Source organism: Sciurus carolinensis, chromosome 8, assembly GCF_902686445.1.
Source record: "Sciurus carolinensis chromosome 8, mSciCar1.2, whole genome shotgun sequence".
Classification (NCBI taxonomy): domain Eukaryota; kingdom Metazoa; phylum Chordata; class Mammalia; order Rodentia; family Sciuridae; genus Sciurus; species Sciurus carolinensis.
In genome coordinates, this window is record NC_062220.1 from 64112524 (window position 1) to 64129231 (window position 16708).

The window sequence follows — 16708 nt, forward strand, 5'->3', positions numbered from 1 at the left end:
CCCATATAGGGGTCTGTTCTGGACTTTTCCAGATCTGTTTAGCTGGACCTAAAGTTGGAACCTCTGGATAAGGTTGAGAATCTCAGAATAAATGAAAACCTAGTCCACTTTTCCATTGTGGGTTGAAAAAAATCAACTACACATAAGAATTTTTCTATGCTCATTATTTTATCAGTTAAGATTCAATAAGGAAAATGGAAACAACTCTAGAGTATGCAAAACTGAGGGAATTGAATTATAAAGGGAATTTGCATCCCATTTGTATACAAAAATAATAAAATAAAATAAAATAAAAGGGAATTTGCCATATCTGTGGTAGACAAACTGAGAAGCTAAATAGTCTAATGGATTCTAGATAGTCTAGAGCTTCACAGTAGTAGGAAGCCACTACTGCCACTATACTGGAAGAACAATGAGAAGAGATGGGGTTTTTGAACCTGAAGCAGAGGTCACCCAGGAGAGCTGAAAGCACAGCAGGCCTGCTCAGAGAATAGAGCTCAAAGGTAATGCAGCTGATGATGATAATGCAAGAAAGAGGGTTGGGGGATGCCAGCCTTCCCTTCTACAAACCCTCAAATCCCTCAAAAATGCCTCATAAGTACCAAACTCAACTTGGAATCTAGCTGACATGGGTCAAGCACTGTAGCAGAGCAAGGGGAGGTTGTGGCATGAATGTGTGACAAACACACCCATGATATAAGAGCAGAATATCTGTAGGAGTTGTCTAGGGCAGGGGACCTAAGGCAGCTTTGCAGGATCACCATACACCAGCAAGACCCAGCAAGGCAGACATGACAATGCATCTTAAAAGCTTGAAGGAGCCTTGAATGTGGGACAAGGAAGACATATCAGATCTACTTAGACAGGAAACTGAAGACAAGATGGGTCCTTGGACACCTCGGTGAATTCCAGCCTATACAAAGACAATATTGAGAAGACCAGACACTGACTCCACCATAATGAATCAACTACATATAAACTTCCCATGCCAACTTGCATATTACATTTGGATAAAACTCCATGGAAGGAAGAGGAGACCATCTACTAGAATGGAGGCTTAATCAAAGTGCACATGGATAAAGACAAGAAAGAACCTAGACCAGTAACAGACACACCCTGCATCTAAAAGAGCCCACTGAATGTGGGGGAAGGATAGACACATAACACAATGTCTGTAATGCAGTGAGAAACAGATCATGTTAAAAATATACTGAGGCTGGATATGCACATAGAGAGGTTCAATATTTGCCTGCCAGGCAGGGCTTCTCAGAAAGATCTCATGGACAATTAATATTGGCTCTCTCAGTCTTTGAGGATGAATGGGAATTTAGCAAGAGAATGAGGAAGGATTCCTCACCTCTGCTCTTTTCCTGTATCTTTCCCAAAGAACTGACTTTCAAAAGGAACCTGTATATTTTACTGAACTACAGTCCATTAAAGTCTTTCAGAAACATGGTCAATCTCTCAGGACTTACCCTCATTTGATCTGGTAAATGAGGCAGTACTAGTAGATATGGCCTGGGTTTCAACTCTGATGAGTAGTATCCGCCACTAAAAGGAAATGAGTTCCTTAAAAAGTATCCTTCTATGGACCTGATGGGGCCATTTCTAGACTTTGATATTGAACTAAACACATTTCAAGGCACTTAAGTAGTTTATAGAATGTATAATAAACAGGAAAAATATACTTAAGCTACTTAAAATATATTATCTGCACACTGACCAAACTTCTTTGATAAAACAAATTTCAGACTCTCATGTAATACTTTGATCTGTTGGAACTTCGCTGTGTTTTTTTGTTTTATTTTGTTTTGGGTTACTGGGGCTTGAGCCCAGGGGTTCTTTACCACTGAGTTACATTCCCAGTCCTTCTTATTTTTATTTTGAGACAGGGTCTTGCTAATTTGCTGAGGTTGGCCTTGAACTTGCAATTCTCCTCTTTCAGCCTCCAGAGTCACTGGGATCACACTGCTAGATTTTGCTATTTTTTAAACACAGAAATAAGACTTGATTTACAAATAATATATTTACAAATAATAATATTCCTAAACTTTGTTCATAATCTAATAACTTAATAAAGCTAATTGTTGTTCTCTGTTATTTACAAAGCAGAAAATGCTTATATTACAGAAAAAATAAAAGTAATTAAACTGTTTTGAATATCTTTTTACCTCATTAGAGATGACTGTTCCAGAAAGATCTAAAGATATCAAGGAAAAGATGTTTACAATATGTTCAATTCCTTGGTCAGTCAACTGTTCACAATTTCTTAAACTCAAGTAGTTTAAATTACGGCAGCTGAAGGGAAGCAGCATAAAGAATTAATTTTAGTTTTCAATCACATCAACAGTATCAATTTCTTGAAACAAAGATCTTCTTTTTCTGAACATAAATGTAAACATAAAGGTAGAAAATTATGGCATTTGCAGGCAAATGGATGAAATTGGAGAATATCATGCTAAGTGAGATAAGCCAATCTCAAAAAACCAAAGGACGAATGATCTCACTGATAAGCGTATGATGACACGTAGTAGGGGGTGGGAGGGAGGCAAGAATGGAGGAAGGAGGGACTGTATAGAGGGAAAAGAGGGGTGGGAGGGGTGGGGGGGAGGAAAAAATAACAGAATGAATCAAACACTATTATCCTATGTAAAAGTATGACTGCACAAATGGTATGCCTTTACTTCATGTACAGAGAAACAACATGTATCCCATTTGTGTACAATAAAAATAAATTAAAACAAAACATAAAAGTAGAAATTAATTTGGCATTATAGAGTTAGATAAAAGTAAGTTAGATTATCGTGACTTTCTTTTGTTTTACTTTGCAAATTTTAACAAGCAAAACAAACAAAAAATGTACACAATACTACCATGTATGTACCACAATGAATAACTACTAAAAGTGCAAAGTTAAGGTCCTCACTTAATCATTACAAGTTTGCTGCAGGAATTGGATTTCATCCTTGGAGAACACAAGGCCTCTGCCAAGAGGATAAAACATACTCCTTGGGAATGCTGGCGTAAAGGTTTGCATACAAACAATACGTTTGAACAGTACAGAAAAATCACACTTATCTATATTTTCATTACTTTATGAATAATTCCATTTCAAACTTTCTCTTGGGTGACAATAGTAAAAAACATCTCAGATGTAATCAAAAGATTAGTTCAGTCCATGACTTTATCTTTGATTTGGTTTCACTGAGGATAAGAGGACTGGATCAGCTTCGGGGCATGTTCTCCAAATGGTTGGAGTTTTTTGATTTTAGGTCTAACTATGATCTCTTCTATTAGCAAATATACAATTACTTATGCTGTGTTATATAGGATTTCTTTATCATACCGCTCTGATAGTTTCATAATAGAGATATCACCCAGTTGCAAACAGTTACTTAAATTGAGTTCTCTTATCCTTATGCTTGAAGGACCGTCAAGAAAGTGCCTTAGTCCCACATCACCAATCCTGTAGAAAAGAGTGAGAAAAGCTTCACTTGTAATTTATATGTATATGAATATATACACACACATATACGTAGGCATTAAAGTAATAATTTCTATAACCAATATATTTTAAAAATAGAAAATAATATCTGTATAGTGGTATTTTGTTAACATTTTAAAACCAAATTTATGTAGAATTTAATATAATAGAAAAGGTATACATGATAGTAATTGGAGAAGTATTAATAAAAACATTATTTGCATTCATTTGCCCATTTAATTAGGGCATAATAATTAATAACACAGTCTCTTTCTCTCAGATTAAAATGTGATCAGATTAAGCAAACCCACCTATGATTTCTATAAAAGAAAAAGACCAAAATTTAGGAAAGGGAGAACCAAGACATACGGACTACTGCCATAATCTTGAGGAATTTTCACAAAACACAAGGTCAATTCTGCTGGATTGGAAACTCAGTAGGTGACCTATGGGTCCTTTCCTTCTGAGTTAGAGAAAACCTGATACTGGAAGAAGACCTTGACCTCAACCTTCCTACACTGTCCCAATCAGAAACACCCAGCCCTCCCTACCACGTCAGTCCTGCTTCAGAAATGGATGGAGATCTTTTTGGCCCACCAATTCCATGTCTTCCACTGGGACTCCTACTTCTAACTTCAGAGACCACCAATTCCTTTTAAAGACCATTTCAGGAAATAAATCAGGATAAAAAAATTATACCATTGTAAACCTAAGAGGTGTTTTCACACAAACATATGGGTGGGTGTACAGCCAGGAAGAGTTTGGGAGCATTACAGGCTGGTTGCTGACACCTTCTATGCCCTCCTTTTGGTCAGATTTTCAAAGAACTGAGCAGTAAAGAAAGAAGGTGATATCCTGTTGGAGCTGAATGGACTGTAATGTGAATAATACCCTGCAGTGCCAGTACTTGGGAAAGCAGTTGAGGGCCTGGTGAGAGGGTTTGGTAGGGGACATAGGGAGGAAGAGAGTCCAAATACAACCAATTAACTTATCTACTGGCAAACACCAGGACTGGAATATTCACTGAGAAATGTTTTCACTAAAAACAAAATATGGCACAGGATTTGTAAGACTGAGAAAGCATACCACTAGAAAAGATTTTAAGAAGAAAACAGAAAAACAGTGGAACATTTTGAGAAAGAGGAGACAGAGAAAGAGAGAGGAGTAATTAACAGAACTGACTAAAATAAAAATAACCTAAGTTGCATTCTGTGATGAAAACATGGCAGCTAGAGATAAGAAAGATGACAAAGAAACTAAATAAGAATAATATCCTAACTTGATAAGAACAATAACCTAATTGAAGGCATCAAAACCAAAATTGACCTTTTTGAAAGTAGAGAGCATATTTGAAAAGTTCATTTGGAATGTTAAAGATAGGATGAATAATTTAAAATAAACAAGATAGAAAGTAAAGAACCAAGATTCAACATTGAAATAAAGATTCTTAGAGATGGAAGATGACAGAGTAGAGGAAAGCTGCATCCCAAGCCGCACTGTAGTGTGGAACCAAAGCAGCAGGTACATATATATATATATATGTGTGTGTGTGTGTGTATATATATATATATATATATATATATATATATATATATTCAGCAAGGTGGGTGAAAGGGGCTTTCATTAAAATTTAATATTGGACATTCAAAGTGGCTTAGGCACTCAGAAATTTGGGTATAATAAAAAAGAAAGAATACATTGGAGCCAATGCAGCAGTTCAATAGGCAATACTGGCACAAATTCACCACAGAGAGAATGACAGGGAACATAGTTTTGGTACAGAAAAACCTGAGATAAAAAATGCTGCCTAATCTTAGCTGATATGGAGACTGCACTGAATGCTGGTGCTTGAAAAATGGGTTCTGTATCTCAACTGGACTGAGAGAGCTGAGGTGGAGCTATTTTGGGGCAAGAGGCCCCTGTAGTGATTGTAGAACCTGGGAGACCGGGGGAGGGGGAAATAAACAAACAAACAAACAAACAAACAAACAAAAACATAGTCACAATACCCCTGGCAGGTGCTTATTGAGTAATTTAGGCTGGGTCTAGCAGACATGAGTAAAATAAGCACATAGTAGACTGCACCCAGGGGAATTTGAGTCAGAAGGGTGAGGGGGAGCCCAACTTACTTTTCTTTTGTGTCTGGTGGCTTATATGACCAGCTGACATGGGTTGGGAGTCTGAGACAACAGGCGTGAATACACTCAGGGACTAAGGCCAGGAAGGGGAATCATCCCCCCTCCTGCCCCACAAGTGAATTACTTAAGAAGCCCCTGAGAACCAGACCTATATCAGAGATCAGCTATTGTCCAGCCCTGAGATGGGTCAATCTAGTCTCGCTAAAGAAAGTACCACACAACAAAACTCCTGAGACCTAATTAGATGTAAGCCCCATCTGCTGGGGCTTGGGTGGGTACCTCAGCCCCAACACCCCTCATACCACGCTGCAGAAGCTATACCCTGGAAATACAAGGAACTAATCCCTATGGATGAAATGCCAACTGACAGTACTTCCTAACCCATTTCACCTCACACTGGTGAGTAGGAAGGCCGAGTCTTATATCAAGCAGCTTCAACCTTAGGCTGCTCCAACAGGTAGTCCAGAGAACAACACAAAAACAGGAAAGGATACAAGAACTTTGGGACAACTTTAAAAGACCAAACCTGAGGATCGCTGGGATGGAAGAGAACATGGATATAAACTAAAGGCATAAAGAATATTTTCAATGTGATAGTTATAGAAATGATATAGACATCCATATACAGGAGGCTTACAGGACTCCAAATAGACCTAGTCAAATAAGAAGCTTTCCAAGACAAATCATAATCAAAATGCCTAACAAATAAAATAGGAAAAATACTAACAGTCATGAGAAACATCAGGTCACATTTACAGACAAACTAATAAGGCTCACTTCTGATTTCTCAGCTCAGATCCTAAAATCAAAAAGGGACTGGAATATTTCATTATAGTCCCTGAAAGAAAACAACTGCCTGCCAAGGTTACTATGCCCAACAAAGCTCAGTTTCAAATTCAACTTTGAAATAAAAACTTTTCACAACATTAATTAACTAAAAGAATTCATGAGCACTGAGCCAGCACTACAAAGAATACTCAAAGATAAACTGCACAGAGAGAAATTGAAAAACAATTCCCAAAGCTCCCAAACATAGGAAGTTCAATAGTAGAATAATTCACTTAATGAGAATCAAGACAAGGATAAAATATAACACAAAAATCAAAATGGCTGGAAACTACAAACATATCCATACTAACACTGACATGTTAATGGTCTCAATTCCCCAATTAAAAGACACATTTGAGCACAATGGATCAAAACCAAGATCCAACTATATGCTGTTTACAAAAGACCCAAAGGCTGAAGGTAAAAGGATGGCAAAAAATATTATATGCATATGAGTCAAGAAAACAAGCAGGAGTAGCTATTCTCATACCTGACAAAGCAGATTTTAAGCAAAAATTAATCATAAGAGACAAATAAGTCCACTACATCCTAATAAAGGGAAAAATCCAACAAAGATAAAATGACAGTAAACATTTATGCTCCAAATGTCAATGCATCCAATTACATGGGAAAAAATTCTCCATGACATTAAATCCTACAAGGACCACAACATAATAACACTGGGTGATATTAATATACCCTTATCTCCAATAGACATGTCATCAAAACATAAAATCAACAAAGATATCACCAGTCTAAACAACATTATAAATCAGATGGACTTTATGGATGTCTACAGAATATTCTGCCCACAAGTAGCTGAATTTACCTTCTAGTTGCATGTGAAACTTTTTCCAAAATAGATCACATTCTAGGCCACAAGAATATTAAGGTTTAGATGTATTCCCCAAAAGCTCACATGTGAGACAATGCAAGAAGATTCAGAGGATAAATGATTGGGTTGTAAGGGTCTTAACCCAATCAGTGAATTAATTCCTTGATAGGGATTAACCGAGTGGTAATTGTAGGCAGGTGGGGTGTGGCTAGAGGAAGTAGGAATTGGGGTATGACTTTGGGTATATGTTTGTATCTGGCAGTGGAGACCTCTCTCTCTGCTTCCTGATCACTATGTGAGCTGCTTCACTCTGCACTCTCTTTGGCCATGATCTCAAGGAATGGAGTCTGCTGTCTATGGATTGAGATCTCTGAAACTGTGAATCCTCAAATAAATTTTCCTCTCTTATGGTTGTTCTGGTCAGGTCCTTTAGTCATGGTGGTGAAAAAGCCAACCAAAACAAAGCAAATCTTAGCAAATACAAAAAAATGATATAATCCTATAAACCCTATCATATCATAATGGACTGAAGTTAGTAATCAATAGCAAGAAATAGAAACCACACAAGCACATGGGGATTAAACAATACTCTCTCTCTCTCTCTCTCTCTCTCTCTCTTTTTTGGTTGTTGTTGGTAAGTGGGACAATTTATTGACTGGAAGAAAAAAGATAAACTGGCATTCCTAACATTCACAAGTGGCTATTACAATATTCTTAGCAGATCTCACTTCTTTATACATATTTGAGATGGCAAAATTCCATCTTAAACTGAAATAAATTACAGAAACATGAAACAACATGGAAGAGACAACAAAACATTGAATCAAATAAGCCAGAAACAAAAAAATTCATGGTATATACAATTTGTAAAGTTCAAAGTCAGGTAAAAATAATCTATACTGTTAGAAGTCAGATTATCTTTGCAGAGCAAGGAGACATTAGAAATTGGGAGGGATTATGATGAGTCCTTCAGGGATGGTAGTCGCATTTTATTTCTTGATCTAAGTAGTGGTTACATAGATAATGTGTTCCATTCATAACAATTCATCAAAGTATATACTTAAAATTAGTGAACTTTTCTACAGATATGTTACTTTCTCACAAAATTGGAAAATCATAATCCACAACGATACCACAATATTGGACAGTGATCTTATTAACCATGTAGCTATTATCATTTCTTCTTTATATATGAACTTGTGAATTATGTATGATGACCTAGTTTGAAGCATTGTTTTGTACTTCTGCAAGTCCCTTAAATTATTTTATTCTTTTGCTAGCTATTTCGAGCGAATTAACAACCTCTGTCTCTTGAACATAAGCAAAGTCTGATCTACAATTAAATGTGGACTGACTTACATGCATTGCTCATTGAACAATACTCTCTTAAATGAAGAATGGATCAAAGATGAAATAAGAACAGAAATCAAGAAATTCTTAGAAATGAAGGAGAACAGAGATACAGCATATCAAAATCTCTGGAACAGTATGAAAGCAGTTCTAAGAGGAAAATTTTTAGCACTGGATGTCTACATTAAAGAATTCAGAGAGATCCCAAATAAATAAGTTTATGCTCCACCTCAAAGGCTTAGAAAAAAATTGACCCCCAAGCCAGAAGGAGACAGGAAATAATTAAGATCAGAGCTGAACTAATATTGTCAAAATGGCCATACTACCAAAAGTGCTATACAGATTCAATGCAATTCCAATTAAAATCCCAATGATGTACCTTACAGAAATAGAGCAAGCAATCATGAAATTCATCTGGAAGAATAAGAAACACAGAATAGCTAAAGCAATCCTTAGCAGGAAGAGGGAAGCAGGGGGTATCGCAATACCAGATCTTCGACTATACTACAAAGCAATAGTAACAAAAACGGCATGGTATTGGTACCAAAATAGGTAGATCAATGGTACAGAATAGAGGACATGGACACAAACCCAAATAAATACAATTTTCTCATACTAGACAAAGGGGCCAAAAATATGCAATGGAGAAAAGATAGCCTCTTCAACAAATGGTGCTGGGAAAACTAGAAATCCGTATGCAGCAGAATGAAACTCAACCCCTATCTCTCACCCTGCACAAAACTCAACTCACAATGGATTGAGGACCTTGAAATCAGACCAGAGACCCTGCATTTTATAAAATAAAAAGTAGGTCCAAATCTTCAACTTGTTGGCTTAGGATCAGACTTCCTTAACAGGACTCCCATAGTACAAGAAATAAAAGCAAGAATCAATAACTGGGACAGATTCAAACTAAATAGCTTTCTCTCAGCAAAGGAAACTATCAGCAACGTGAAGAGAGAGCCTACAGAGTGGGAGAAAATTTTTGCCACTCATACTTCAGATAGAGCACTGATTTCCAGAATATATAAAGAACTCAAAAAACTCTACACCAAGAATACAAATAACCCAATCAACAAATGGGCTAAGGATATGAACAGACACTTCACAGAAGATCTACAAGCAATCAACAGACATATGAAAAAATGTTCAACATCTCTAGTAATAAGAGAAATGCAAATCAAAACTACACTAAGATTCCATCTCACCCCACTTAGAATGGTGATTATCAAGAATACAAGCAACAATAGTTGTTAGAGAGGATGTGGGGAAAAAGGTACACTCATACATTGCTGGTGGGGCTGCAAATTAGTGTAGCCACTCTGGAGAGCAGTGTGGAGATTCCTTAGAAAACTTGGAATGGACCCACCATTTGACCCAGGTATCCCACTCCTTGGCCTATACCCAAAGGACTTAAAATCAGCATACTACAGAGATACAGCCACAACAATGTTCATAGCTGCTCAATTCACAATAGCCAGATTGTGGAACCAACCTAGATGCCCCTCAATTGATGAATGGATAAAGAAATTGTAGTAGATATATACCATGGAATATTACTCAGCCATGAAGAATAATAAAATTATGGCATTTGCAGGCAAATGGATGCAGTTGAAGAATATCATGCTAAGTGAGATAAGCCAATCTCAAAAAATCAAAGGACAAATGATCTCACTGATAAGTGGATGGTGACACATATAGTTGGTGGGAAGGGGGCAAGAATGGAGGAAGGAGGGACTGTATAGAGGGATAAGAGGGGTGGGAGGGGCGGGGAGAGGAAAAAAAATAACAGAATGAATCAAAAACTATTACCCTGTGTTAATGTATGATTACACAAATGGTATGCCTCTACTTCATGTACAGAGAAAGAAGATGTATCCCATTTGTTTACAATAAAAACAAATTTAAAAAAAAGATCAGAGCTGAAATCAATGAAATTGAAAATAAGAAAAAATATACAGGATCAAAGAAACAAAGAGTTGTTTCTTTGAAAAGATAAATATGATTTACAAATCTAGCCAAATTAATCAAAAGAAAGTATGAGAAGACACAAATCAAAAAGATCAGTGGTGATATCAAAGGAGATATCACCATAGACCATTCTGAATCCAGAGAATTATCAGAAACAATTTTGAAAATGTATACTCCAATAAACTAGAAAATTTGGAAGACAGTATCAAATTTATAGACACATATGACCTGCCCTAATTGAATCAGGAAGATATAGAAAACCTAAATAGACCAATATCAAGTAGTGAAATTGAAACAGCAATTAAAAGCCTTCCAAAAAAGAAAAGCCCAGGATTTGATGGATTCTCAGTTGAGTTCTACCAGTCCTTTACAGAAGACCTAATACCAGTCTTCCTTAAATTAGTCCATGAAATTGAAAGGGAGGGAATACTCCCAAATACTCTTTATGAAGTCAGTATAACCCTGATACCAAAACCAGACAGACACATCAAGTAAAGAAAACTACATACCAATATCCCTGATGAACACAAATGTAAAAATCCTTAATAAAATATTAGCAAATCACATTAAAAATACATCAAAAAGATATTACAGTATGATTAAGTGGGGTTCATTCCAGGATTCAAGGTTGGTTCAATGTAAGAAAATCAATAAATTTAATTCATCACTTAAACAGAATTAAGGACAAAAATCACATGATCATCTCACTAAAAACCTTTGATAACATCCAACACCTATTCATGATGAAAACATTGGAGAAACTAGGGATAGAAGGAACTTACTTCAACATTATAAAGTCCATTTATAACAAACCCAAAAGCCACGTCATGCTAAATGGAGAAAAACTAAAACCATTTCCTCTAAATTCAGGAACAAAAGAAGGCTGTCCCCTCTCACTACATCTATTTAATATAGTTCTTGAAATGCCAGTCAAAGCAATCAGACAAGAAAAGGAAATTGAAGGGATACAAATAGAAAAAGAAGTCAAACTATCTCTGTTTGAAAACAAAATGATCCTATATCTAGAAAACCCAAAAAAATTCTACCAGAAGATTTTAGAGCTTATAAATGAGTTTAGCAAAGTAGAAGGATACAAGATCACCACCCATAAATCAATAGCTTTCCTATAGTACAACCGTGATTCAGCTAAGGAAGAAATCAGGAAAACCAGCCCATTCATAGTAACCTCAAGAAAATTTAAATACCTGGAAATTAATCTAATGAAGGAGATAAAAGAGCTCTCCATTAAAAATTATGGGATGCTGAAGAAAGAAATTGAAGAAGACCTTAGAAGATGAAAAGACATCCTATGATCTTGGATAGGTGGAATCATATTGTCAAAATGGCCATACAGCAAAAGCAATATTCAGATTCAATACTATCCCCATTAAAATACCAATGACATTCTTCACAGAATTAGAAAAAAAAATCTTAAATTCATCTGGAAGAATAAGAATATTTGGAAGAATAAGAGACTCAGAATAGTCAAAGTAATACTAAGCAAGAAAAGTGAATCAGGAGGCATCACAATACCTGATCTGAAATTATACTACTGAGCTGTAGTGACAAAAATAGCATGGTATTGGCATCAGAAGACACACAAAGACCAATGGAACAGAATAGAAGATACAGAGAAATATTCACAGACCTACAGCCATCTGATATTATTTTGGTGCCAAAAATATTATTTAGTTTAGCCTTTTTAACAAACGGTGTTGAGAAAAGCAGGATAGCCATATGTAGAAAAAAGAAGTTAGACCCCGATTTCTCATCCTGCTCAAAACAAAGCTTCTATGGATAGGTATTAAGATCACATGAATAAGTGTTCACAATTAAAGATTGTCAAATACACGAAGGTATGAATCACTGTGAAAATGGGTCACCAGAAATAGCAAAACAGATTTGACAAATAATTCATACATAGGAATTATCAGACACACAATATTAAATTACTACAAAGTTACTACTTATAAAATGTTTGAAGAAATAAAAAATTGAGTCAGAAATATGAGCAGGCAAAAAACATGATAAAATTATTAGATTTGGAAAAAACTTTCAGAAGTAAAAAACACAGGCATTGAAATAAACTTAAAGGGTATACTCGGCAAAGGATATAATCAGTATTTTGGAGAGAAGTATGGAGCTGTAAGATAACTGTGAAGAATAACATGAAAAAATATGAGTATATAATCCAGGGCAAAAAGGCAAAGGTTTAATATCAGTTTCAGATTAGATTTTTTAAAATTTACCTATAAAAGATTCACCTAAAACAGTAAGCTTGAGAGTCAAAGAATATGTTTTGTTTTGTTTTGTTTTGTTGGTACCAGGGATTGAACCCAGGGGCTCTTAACCACTGAGCCACATCCCTGACCATTTTTGTTTTTTATTTTAAGACAAGTATTGCTAAATTTCGCAGGGCCTTGCTAAGTTGCTGAGGTTGGCTTTGAACTTGCTATCCTCCTACCTCAGTTTTCAGAGCCACTGGGATTACAGGAATGTTCCACTGTTTACAGGCATGTTCCCAGAAAAAAATTGCATTTTTGTCAGATATTTTAGTTCTTTAAAATGGAACATGTATGAAATTTTTGTATTGTAAGTTCTCAAAACACACTAGGACTGCTGACTTTCATGTTTATCCCACCAACCAATGAGCTTCTTGATGGGAGAGAGGGGCATGTCCTGGATAAGCAGTATTTCTTGAATCCACAACTGAATGGCTTCTTACCTTACACAGTTTGCCAAATTCAACACAGTCAGGTGCTTCAAAGGTGAAAGTGATTTGAGGCTGCCATCAGTTATTCCCTTGCAGTCCACCATGTAAATGTGATGGATATTTGGATAATTCTTGTCTATAAATTTGAAACATGCATCAGTAATCCTTTTATTTCCTGCTTAAAAGAAGAAAAAACAGGTACTGTATACATAATGCTACAAGAAAAAAAGTAAAAAATAAGGTTGAACCACATTTTTGATATCACAGACCTTCAAATCGAATCTTTCTGAGGTCACAAGTAGAAAGAGCTTTGAAAGTACCATCAGAAATATGTGGTGAACCAATGAAAACCACTGATGTAATACTTTGACACTTCTCAACTAAAGCCTTTAGAAGAAAAAAAGATGATTAAATAAATTAAACATAGTATACAGAACAAATTTAGCAAGGTAATGATGTCATATTTTTCTCTCAATATTTACTGAAACAGACACAGTACCTATTAAATATCCCTAATTTCAAAGAAAATGGGATTTTTTAAACATATTTTAAAACGTTCACATTTGAGTTATGCAGAGGAATCAGAATTAAATCATGTTACAAGATTATGAGAAAATGGAATGCTGAAAAAATCACTACATTTGGCAGTTTAACATAGAGAAATAAATTTAAACTAAGCAAGCTTGTGCCTGGTTAGTACTTGGATAGGAAAATTAAAGTTAAATTTTGTATTTAGGCTATAACATCACTGAAACAAAAATATTCTAACTATGAAACAAGGTTTCTTAGTATTTTTAAGGATTTAAATGTTCAAGTGTTTTTGGAGGGGTGTGTGTGTGTGTGTGTGTGTAAATTTTTAAATTATTTTCTTACTATTAATTAAAATGAAAATGTTTCAGTGATTCAAACCATTAGAATGTGTACTCATCTAATGAGACTGAGAAGAAAATACACTTTCCACTACTTACTTTTACACAGTTGTCCGTCAGAGTTGGCATATCATTGATGGTCAGATGCATGACTCCAGAGCAGCTGCTCGCAATGTTCTTGAAGCCTTGGACTGAAATCTGTATTGCACAAAGTAAGAATTTTAAGTGAAAATCAGAGGAGAACCTATTAGTATGACCTCTAATAAAACCCCAAGATATTAATAACCAAAGGTATGTCATCATTTAGTTGCTGTTTTAAAACTGAAACCATAAAAATATGGCATATATAACAGGGGAAGAGAGGATCTAGTCTTGATATATTATTTGTTATATCACGTTTTTTAAAATTTTTTTTTATTTTTAGCTGTAGATGGACACAATATCTTTGTTTTATTTTTTTATGCAGTGCTGAGAATTGAACCCAGTGCCTGGCACATTCTAGGTGAATGTTCCACCACTGAGCCACAACAACAGCCTTTATTATATAATGTTTTGATGAGGTAAAATTCACATAACAACTATTACTTAAAACATTTAACTATCTACAATGTTGTGCAACCACTATCTGTATCTAGTTCCTAAAATTTTTCATTAACCCAAAAGGAAACTGTAAGAAGTTGCCCCCTACATGTGCCCCTTTTCTCAGCCCTGGCATCACTGGTCTGCATTCTGTCTCTATAGATTGACCATCTGTGACTATTTCATATAAATGGTATTATGCAATATGTGTCCTTTTGTACCTGACTTCTTTCACTTATCATAATGGTTTTGAGGCTTAACCACACTAGAGTATGTATCAGTACCTCATTCCTTTTTATGGATTTATTACTTTTGCTAATAGTCTAACATATGGATATATTACATTTTGTTTATCCATTTGTCTATTGATGACTATTTGAATTGTTTCCATATTTTGGATATTTTGGACAGTTTTGCTATGTGTGCACAACTATTTGCTTGAATGCCAATTTCCAATTCTTTGAAGTATATACCTAAGAGTAGAATTATTGAATTCTGTAATTCTAAGTTAACTTTTAAAGGAAACACAAAAATTCTTTCTACTGTGACTCTATCATTTTACATCCTTACCAACAATCTAATTTCTACAATTGCAAATGAAAGATTCCAATTTCTACACATCTTTGCCAATAGTTATTTTCCATTTTTTCTCAAGAATTTTCTAGAGGGTTTGAAGGGTTAACATTGTCATTTTAATTTACATATTCATAATGACTAATAATATTGAGCATCTTTTCATTTGTTAGCTATCTGTATAGCTTCTTTGGGAAAATGTCTTTTTAAGTCTTTTGTCTATTTCTAAATTGGACTTTTTTGTAATTGAAGTGTAAAAATTCTTTATATATTCTGGACACTATACCCTTACTGGATAAATGATTTGGAATTTTTTTCCACAATCTATAGTTTGTTTTCTCATTTTAAGAAATAATGTCTCTTATGAATAAAAGTTTCATTTTGATGAGTCTAATTTATCTTTTTTTTCTTTTATTGTTCATGCTTCTGATGTCATATCTAAGAATTCACTGCCAAATCCAATGTCATGAAGATTTATCCCCAATGTGTTCTTCTAAGAGTTTTATCATTTTAGCTCTTATATTTAATTTCTTTATTGGTGTGTGGTAGGGGTCCAACTTATACTTTTTTTGGCATGTACACAGACAGTTGCCCAAGCACCAATAGTTGAAGAGAATACTCTTTTTCCCATCAAATGGTCTTGACACCCTTGTAAAAAATCAATTGACCTTGGAGCTGGGATTATGGCTCAGTGGTAGAGCACTTGCCTAGCATGTATAAAGTATGGGGTTCAATTCTCAGCACCACATAAAGATAAATAAATAAAATAAAGGTATTGTGTCCATCTATAACAAAAAAAATTTTTAAATCAATTGACCATAAGTATATGGATTTCTAGATTCTCAATTTTATCCCATTGATCTGAACTTATGTCTGTACACTGGTCTACATATGATATGTCTATACATATGCTAATACTATATTCTATTGAAAACTATAGCTTTATAGAACTGATTTCTTTTAAAATATCATTATATTAATATGGTCAGAAGTGGTAGAAAGTGTTCAAAATTATGACTAATCAAAAGATCAAAATATTTGCCTATGATAAATTACCTTAAAATAATTTGTTTTCCTGTAGCAAATAGACATGACTGGAACATCAGATGGATGGGGTCCAGTTTTAGTAATGAGAAAGCAAAACTCCACCCAGGAGCAGATGGAAGGGGGAGCCCCCCCTGAAGTGCCATCTTCACAAGAGCATGGCAGGGAGATTGAGGTACAGCAGCTACAAAGGACCTCTTGGGACACCCTTGGAGATCTCATGTGCATCATCTCTCAACAAGGTTACTTCCAAGGTTCTGTCATCAAAGCCTCCACCTATCTGAAAATGACTAATCAAAAGTTAGGGAACTGAGGGCCACATCT

General features: G+C 35.2%; 1 protein-coding gene across 1 annotated transcript in view; it reads right to left on the reverse strand.

The window, feature by feature from the left end:
- Fbxl13 (F-box and leucine rich repeat protein 13) overlaps positions 1–16708 on the reverse strand; it is a 227398-nt gene that overhangs the window by 53973 nt on the left and 156717 nt on the right. Inside the window, exons 13-17 of the mRNA XM_047561512.1 lie at positions 14288–14386; positions 13589–13706; positions 13332–13494; positions 3347–3466; positions 2172–2298 (exon numbers count right to left, since the gene is read on the reverse strand). Coding sequence (XP_047417468.1) covers positions 2172–2298; positions 3347–3466; positions 13332–13494; positions 13589–13706; positions 14288–14386 — 627 coding nt within the window. The remainder of the gene's footprint in view (positions 1–2171; positions 2299–3346; positions 3467–13331; positions 13495–13588; positions 13707–14287; positions 14387–16708) is intronic.